The 8,957-nt window shown below is 47.6% G+C and overlaps 1 protein-coding gene across 1 annotated transcript; it reads right to left on the bottom strand.

Annotated features, from left to right (window-relative positions):
• Window positions 1–91: 91 nt before the first annotated feature.
• On the bottom strand, window positions 92–6,556 carry myoc (myocilin). Its single transcript, XM_026343436.1, has 5 exons — window positions 5,866–6,556; window positions 3,522–3,587; window positions 3,344–3,436; window positions 1,278–1,489; window positions 92–1,179 (listed from the first exon to the last, which is right to left on the bottom strand). The coding sequence occupies exons 1-5, from the start codon at window positions 6,350–6,352 to the stop codon at window positions 598–600; spliced, it is 1,440 nt and encodes a 479-aa protein (XP_026199221.1). The 5' UTR covers window positions 6,353–6,556; the 3' UTR covers window positions 92–597.
• Between the last annotated feature and the right edge of the window lie 2,401 nt (window positions 6,557–8,957).

Raw genomic sequence — 8,957 nt, 5'->3', positions numbered from 1 at the left:
AAAGCATTGACAGTTTTATTTTCAGTAAGCGATTCTTTGATTCATGAAATTGTGCATCTCTGATCTCAATACAATAATGACCACTTAAACGTTTAGGTTTAGGAACGCGTTTATTTCATCAGGAGTTGTTGACTACAGTGTAAGGTACATGCAATATTCAATATATGCTGAGTGAGAGAGCAGTTCATTGAAAGGTGTTTAATGTAAATGGTTTGCATTAATTATCCCACTTAGCTAATGATATTGACTATGCTTCATCTTTCAGACCTCAAATATACTTTATATAGCTTAACGTAAAACAAGGAAATCATCTGAATTAAAGGCAGTACAAAAATAATTCCTCTAAAAACAGAGTTGTGGACCATGCCACAGCTAAAGCCCTCCCACTGAGGAAAAAGAAGCAGACCTGCAGGGGACGCTGTTCCTCAATCGACCTCAATTCACTTTGGAGTTTGGTAGTTAGCTTCTTCTGCACGTGGATACTGACGGTGTTGGTGCTCTAACTACTTCAACCACACACACATTTCTCTAAAGCTCTGAGTCTTCGGAGCAGGAACAGGTGAGCAAATGTCATTTCAGCAGTCACTCGTGCTGGCCTCAGTTGGCCTGCGTGCGACCCAGCCTGAGGTCGTAGGACACTAGGTGGTAGTTGTCCCAGGCAAACAGCTTCCTCTGAGCCATGTTGTAGTCGATCATGCAGTTGTAGAAGTACTTGTTTTTGAAGGGGATGGCTATCGCCTTCCCCTGGCTGGTTGTGGTGTCGTACACGTAGTTGATGGTGGCGTTGGCTGCCGCGTAGCTGGACAAGGTGTACAGCTTGCCACAGATGATGAAGGAGTTGGCCACAGAGGTCTTCCTGATGTTGGTCTCCCAGCTCCTCCTCACCTCCAGACTGTGTGGGTCCAGCTGTGAGATCACGATGGCTCCTTTAGCTTTACTGGTGGAGTAGACGGCCCACAGCCCCTGCTCATCCACGGACAGGTCGATGTCTGTGTAGCCTCCCCAGGAGTATGGATACTGGCCGTGGAAGCCGGCGTGAGGGAGGTCACGACGGGCCGCGATGCTCTCAGACCCGAGGTCGTAGCGGATAAGGGTGCGGCTACGACGTCTCTGGTAGTAGAGAGAACCACGATACATGGTGGCACCGGTGCTCTCCACCGGCTCTGGCAACAGCAGCACCTGTTAAGGGAAAACATCAAGACAACAGCTCTGAATGATGGTTTTGAGAAGACAGTTGACTTGTACTCGTGTGTGAATGTCGTCCACGTGACACCTACCTTGGATGGAAAGCCTTTAGAGAGCTGCTCCATGTCCTCATACCCAAACAGCTGCCTGACCTCGGAGCCAATGGCATCGATGCGCCAAACCATGTCCGGTCCGTAAGGGGAGACGGCCTGGGGGTCCTGCATCCAAACACCGTATTTACCAGCTATGTTGTCAGCCCTCCTATGAGTGACAGGATCAGCGACTGAAATCAAGTCCCCACAGCCTGTGGGAAGGAAGGAGAGGAGATGAGCAGGGAAACCAAATACCAAAAGACCAAATGAGGCTGGGAGCACATTACAACACTTCTGGTTCAGATAGAGCATCAAGAACGTTTTAGAGGCAGCGGATCTGCTTGAGAACCAACAAAAAGACTTAACCGGATAGACTGCATTACTTCAGTAATGTGTTCTGTGACAGCATTGGTTGAGATTAGGGATTAAGTTTTGGTTAGGTGTCACTGAAATCACTGAGCTAAGGTTGGGGAGGCAATAAGTGATCAGGAAGACGATTTCAAGACTGCACATGATGACTGTCGTCTTCTTTAAGTCATCCAGGCGACTTCAGGAGACAGTCGCTCAGTCAGTGGTACGCAGCATGTGGCTGAGGCGGCGGATCACGGATATGAAGAAGTCATGATTTCTCATCATGGCAGACGGCAGGTCTAGAGATGCTGCCTGACAGCTCTGTTAGAGTCTAGGTCACTGCAGTCAGAGCAGCAGCTGTGTGTCACCGTGCACAAGAACCCTCTGCTTCCCCTCACTGGGTAAACGATAAGGCCGGCCGTATATTTACCTCTTCCTAAAATACACCCTTGATCTCAGGTCCAGGACGTAGCGCTGGATTTAGGCTCAGATATGAATATGTTTTATAAATACATCTATGACCATGTAGCTTCTGTGTGGCGCAGCTTCAACAGAGCTTCTATGACTTTACATGGTCACTGCACATGTCGCCCGAACAATACAAGCAGCTGAGAGTCACTCAGCAGCGTGGCCTGTGATGTGCTTTTGGGAAATCCATCAGTGAAAGGTTTAACAATGTGCGTCAGAGATTGTGCTTTTACATTTACGAGACAAACGGGGAAACTCAGGAGGGCCCCCGTACCTACGGATTGGCATGAGTCTGGTATTCCCGCCCTGAATGCTGCAGTATTAATAGCAGTATTTGCTTTGAGGCTGTCAGCAGGAGGCTGAGTGTCATGTTTGCCAGGTCACATGGGCAGAGAGAGAGAAGGGCGTGAGTGAGAGAGGTTGGAGGACTGGATTTTAAAGCACCAAGTTTTAACTACATAAATTGCATGTTCCTTCTGTGTTCACTGGACAGTACAACGTGACACGTCTGCAGTCGTTTTCCAGCCCCTTTGGGCCTGATTCATCAAACACGAGGGTCAATGGACGTGTTTACCTCCCAGAGTCTGGGATCGTCCCTGCAGATCTGATTTTAAAGCTGTATCACCGGAGCAGTGATGTGTATCGCGTTGCCGCTGTGCTCATATGTGTGTGTTGTCATGACATGTGCAGGCTACAAAGCTCACTTAGCTACTCATCTTCTAAACTGTCAAACTGATGAATACAGATCAGTATTACAAGTGTTAGGTAAGGAAATAGAAGTTAAAAACATCGCCCACACCCCCGATCCCCTCAGCGCTCCACCCATAGCTTATTTTTTCAATGAGGGTTTTTGCTTTAGTGGTAAGAAAACAGGTCTAATATTTGCTTAATGGCACTTTTTCGTCAAATTTGCATCAGTGTGCACGGTAAAGCCATGAATGATTGATTTCATCAGTGAATATAAACTGGCTATCATCCCATTCCTAATATGAAATACATAAAATGTTGCCAGAATAATGCATCATGCATCATCTAAATTACATAAATACAAAATAACAATCACAGGAAACATGTTTCTACAAGGAGCACTTTTACTTTAGATGCTTTCAATACATTGTCCGGATTAGACTTCCATACATTTAGTGACATTTTCAGCCCGGGGTGCTATCACTGCTTTTACGTCAGGAAAAGAGCCAAATTCTTCCTCTACAACTAAAAACCATGTATGTCAAGTTATAGAGAGAGACCTGTGTTGTCCTCTGAACTGTCAGGAGCAGGGATTTCAGTCACTGCAGCCTTCAGCTCCTGGAAGCCTGGATGTCTGTACTGCCATGCTGAATCTGAGAGAGAGGGAGAGAGAGAGGGGGGAGTCAGTTGAGGAAGCAGCAGCAAGATGGAGGTAATTGTGCAGATGAGTTATCTCACCTGTCAAACTGCTGCTGTCTCCCTGCCTGTTGGGTCTGCTCACCAGGTGAGACATCGGACTGGAACCTAAACAGGCACAAGACGTTGAGTGAGTCGCGTTACACATTTGAAATATGATACTGAAAATAAACAACAACAACAACAACAAGAAAGAAAAAGTGAAAGTTTTGTACCCAAACATGGATATGGCACTAATGACAGCAGGGAATGTGGCAGCAGGAAACGAGCTGCCCTGAACGGATTCCCAGCTGCTCTGGAGTCAGACAGACGGTGGACTGTCCGACCATAACACACACACACACACACACACACACACACACACACACACACACACACACACACAACAACCCATCCCACCCCAACACTGTCATCTCCCCATCTTCAGAAGTTCCCCTGGATCACCGTCAGATATCAGCTTTCTCTTCTCTTTCTCTCTTCTCTTCTCTTCTCTTCTCTTCTCTTCTCTTCTCTTCTCTTCTCTTCTCTCCTCTTCTCTTCTCTTCTCTTCTCTTCTCTTCTCTTCTCTTCTCTTCTCTTCTCTTCTCTTCTCTTCTCTTCTCTTCTCTTCTCTTCTCTTCTCTTCTCTCCTCTTCTCTTCTCTCCTCTTCTCTTCTCTTCTCTTCTCTTCTTGTCTCCGTGCCAGCTCTGCTCCTGCATTTGCAGTGTTCTGTGATTTCAGGCACATAATAACCCCAATGATGCAGAGAACATTAAACGTTAAACTAAACTGAAGCTCGAGGTGGAGGTCGAGTTCATGTAAAGGTCTGTAAAACAGAGCAGTGTTTAATTCCTCGCTTTCAGCTCTACAGATGTTCATCATCTTCGCAAGAAAACAGAGTGATTGGGTCTGAATTTCCCAGAAGAGCTTCAGAGACAATGGTTTAATCAACTCCAGCTTACCGAGCTTCTTCCTCACAGTTTATTTAGATCCAGTCGAGCACAGCTTCAACTTTTTCCTACTGTAACGTTAAGAAACATTTAGCTTCTGAGCATTTTACTTTGTAGTATTCATTCATTCTTTTATTTCATTTTAACTGTCTTTCTACACACCCTCTCACAATCATCCATTTTTCTGCATGACAGACACAGTGAATTAGACTTTATTTGTGACGCCTGCTGGCGTCGCGTCAGAAAACACCTGAAAGACTTTGTCTTTGACTTGAGTAACCTACACATGGAACATGGTGCACGCAGTTATCAACAAAATAAACTTCTAATCTAAAAGTCTATGTCCAGAGTTTCATAAATCCGCTCTCCAGGCTTCTGGTCTTTGCAAATTTTCACTTTAAACAAATTTTCCTTCCTGTATTTTCTGCTCTAACAAGTTCTGCTTCCAGCACAGAGCAGGTCTCCCTTTACAAATAATGTTACCATTTTTAGCGTCCAGCCTTGCTGCCTTGTGTTGTCACTTCCACTGCACATTTCACGTGATGGTCTATTTTTAAAGACATAAAGTAACATTTCAGAATATGAGCTCATATATTTGGAGGGTTACTAAATGTCATTATCACAGTCTGGGTTGTATTCAACTGTCAAAGAGTCGTTCTCAGATACAAATCTACAAAAATGCTTCTTCTCCTCTGGGACTGCACATCGTCCTCTCACTAAGATCTATTCTACATCTGCTTTTCACCCCGAGGGGCCAATTCTGTGCATTTCAGTGTGCAGGTGAAAACGCCAGGAGCCCAGCAGATAACCAAGGGTATGCAGGAGACTGAGTTTATAAGCTCTTCTGATGCAGAGGGAGTGGGGGGGGGTGCAAGCAATAAACTCTGGGAGCTGAGGAGGTAAACAGAGGGATGGCTTAAATGAGAAATAAAGGGAGATGGTGACCAGCAGGAGATGGTGGATTGCCAGCAGCAGTAAATCCTTCCTTACTTCAAATGCTTGCCTCACATTTCAGCCCCTCCCTTCTCCAACCGGGCTATTCGCACCCTGCTCGCCATGCAGAGGGAAACACCAGTCATAAAGAGAGCAGGATCTGCTCATAAATACTATGCAGACCCTCTCAGGCCTGCCACCATCACCCCTAAATGTAGGCAGGAAGAGGGAAGCAGAGAAACCCGAGACACGGCTCTCAGCAGAGTAATAGGGCGACCAAAACACAACCACACCAACACAGACTCACAGCTGTGAGCGTTAGGAGAGTGTGTGATCCCCCTTTCCCCTTGAACAGAATTTGTGCAGGAGGATATATTACGGTGAATCTGAAGTGTGTCACCTGTGCTGCAGCATCAGGGTACAGAAGAAAAGGCTCCCTGTGTGTGTGTGTGTGTGTGTGTGTGTGGACAGTGGACGACAAAGCTTTTTAGAATGTATGTGGTGGTCTCAGTGTCTCCCTTACCTGTAGCAGGTCTCATGGGGCCACTGTTCTGCAGAGGTGTGCCTGGTGGCACCATGGGGCTCTGTGGAGGACAGGGTCTGTTCCTCAGCCTCTCCGTCTCCCTCCTCATCTCCTCCATCCTCAGCTGAAGCGTCCCCAACTCCCTCTCCAGACGCTCTTTCTCCTGCTGGAGCAGGTTCCTTTCTCCCAGCGCCCGATTCAGAGCCTCTTGGAGGTCAGACTGCGCTCTGGTTCCAGCCGCCTGGGGACCCCCAGTCTCCCCTCCTGTCAGCCGGGACACCAGCACCTCCAGCAGGTTGAGTCTGGCCTTCAGGCTCTCCATCTCGGGACCTCCGCTCTGGGGGCAGCTGGACTCGACAGGGCTGGGCACGGTGAAGGTGTACTGGCACTGGCCACTTTGGTCGTTTCTCCTCCACAGAGCAGCTCGGTTCTGTGCATCACCTCCCAGCAGAAGACCGCACACACACAAGGAGAGCAGGAGGAACATGCTGCAGCCGCTCCTTCCACCCAAACAGATCAGAATTGAATAATTTAAACTTCCCTCTAAAGGAATGACGTTGTTTGGAATGATGTTTTCTCAGATGTGAAGTCTCCTTTTCTAAATCTAGTAATTCCCGGCTCTCTTCTTCTTCCTGCTGCTGTCAGTGTGGCTTCTCTACTTCCTTCTGTTGTCTTCTCTCCTCAGTGGACAGGTCTGTAACACTGAGCTCTCCCCAACCAGCTCACAGATATTTATACAATCTGGAGGGGCAGGGAAGGAGGGATACAGGGGACGAGAGGAGAGGAGAGGTGAAAAGGAGAGGGGGAGGCACGGAGAAGACTGAGGGGAGGGGGCGTCAGAGGCAACTGGAAAGAAGAACAGAGAGAGTACTGGGATGCTGGTTGGTGTGGGGGCATATTCACACTCACATTTGTATGTCCGTCCCTGAGGGGACAGATTTTCTGACATGAGTGTCCAGCTTGTTTCAACTCTTTTCTTCCTCCACTTGTCTCTGATGCCCCCCTCCCCTCAGTCTTCATTAATCCATGTTCTATGTGTTAAAACCTCCTCTGATATGTCTGTCTGATGCCGTCCCGTGCGATCAAGCTGACGTTTGGCTCCAGCATGGCAGGGAAGGCTAGGCCTCGTTGGATACCATTACCTACCGAGGAGCCGGTGTCCCCTTTCATGTGGGTCGGGGGCCACAGCGTGACGCAGGCAGCCAATAATGTTTGTCATTATGAAAGGTCGAGGTTACGTGTCAATCGATGACTGTACACTTGACACTAAGCACGGCACAGACTTCAGCTGAGCTTGTTGTGAATGGAGTGTGTGTGTGTGTGTGTGTGTGTGTGTGTGTGTGTGTGTCTTCATGCTTCAAACGACGCTCACTCACTGCAGTTTAAAATAAAACATATTTAATACAACACGAGTGAGCTGCCAGGGGTTGTTTGTCCCAGAGCTCACTTCCTGTCGCTCGCTGCCTGTTGCAGTCTGCCTCTTGTCCCGTCACACACACGTCGAGCTGCTGCCTGCGAGGCTCACTCCCACAGTCATGCAACATGGAGGATGATCTCTTCAATGGATGATTGCACACGACCTGGACACAGACCTTAGACACACGCACGCCTTCCACCTTACCCTCATGTCCTGTCTGTTGGTTTCGGCTTCTCTCCTACACTGATTTTCCTCGTGACTCACGTCTCACTTCAGTGTGTGGTCAGAATCTAGGTCCGTCCCTCTCTGATGACCTGCCAGGTGACCCCTAACCCTAAAACATCATCTGACACAGATGGCCCGCTTTGAGGAGGCCAGAGAGCAAAGGGTGCAGGGAGGAGATGCCGGACTCTCCTGTTTCTGCCGGCTCTTGTATACAGACAGCTGGTGGCACCTGAGGCGCTTGATGAGTTAAGTACTGTACGTGATTGATTTTGAAAACAATGCACAGTCTCTAACTAGAAAAAGCTCGGCAATAACAAAGTGAGGCTGGATGAAAGGTGGGGCACGTGAAATAAAGGGCCCAATAGAGCAGAGTAGGAGGAACAGCTGAGTAAAACCACATGTAAACACACATGTGCAGTATAAAGTAAGTGAAACAAGAAGCTCCTGGGAAAATATGACTGAGAAAGAGTGAAATTACAAAGAGGGGAAGGAGATGAGGTGCGTTAAAGCGTCTTCATTTTAAACCCTACTTCCTCCAGCTACTGACACATCCACATCTGACTGATCCATTTCCACTAGAGACGCTGAGCGCGTGTGTCTGACTAATGCTGGTTGGCACAGTGTCCGCTCTTCTCACTTTTACGTTTTATTCACTTTAATTTGACTCAAATAACCTCTGCTATGCCCGGAAACTGAAGTCATCTAACATGAGCCCGTAACGGACGACCAAAACATCTCCTGCTGCCAGCTCGGGTGTGTCTTCAGAGGGAGAGCGAATAAAAATATCTCCTTAAAGCACAACAATATAGTAAAGGTTTTTCCCGAGTTCTGATTTAAGGCGAAAGTCAGGTCCTAGTTTGTAATGAAAGCAAATGACAACAACGACAACAGCACGAGCTGTAACATTTTACAGTCATTTGTCCAACCAGGACTTTACTGCCCTAATTTCACCGCAGTTAAACAGGACTCAACTAACGGCACACAGGCATTCCCACTGCAGCTATATCAACTTTTAAACAAGAGTAAATGACACGAAACGACCTCCGCCTGCTTCTTCATCTTCAAAGCTGAAATAAAAGCCAGGCCAGTTGAATTTATACTCTGTCAGAAGGTTTAGGCAGTGATGGCTGAGCAAAGGGCAAAGCTGTCGCTGTGTGTTTGCATCCACCGCCCTGTGAGGACAAGAGTAGCAGCTCTGTCAGAATAATAACGCTTTGTCTGCTCCATCCCCTCCAACGTCAGGACCACCTTAGGATTCAGCCCAGCCAGTAAAGTCACTGGCTGATAACGTGGTCGGGTAATTAGAGGAGGGCGAGAACGGAGGGACGGCATTACCATTTGTTTTCTTCACCTCTGTCACTCCTCTCCCTCAGTTCCCCTTTCATCTCAAATCTCTGATTTTTCCATTTTTCTCTAAACTAACTGATGAAACCAGACTGAAGCCGACAAG

Source organism: Anabas testudineus, chromosome 4, assembly GCF_900324465.2.
Source record: "Anabas testudineus chromosome 4, fAnaTes1.2, whole genome shotgun sequence".
Lineage (NCBI taxonomy): Eukaryota > Metazoa > Chordata > Actinopteri > Anabantiformes > Anabantidae > Anabas > Anabas testudineus.
This window is presented reverse-complemented; position numbering and strand designations above follow the sequence as displayed.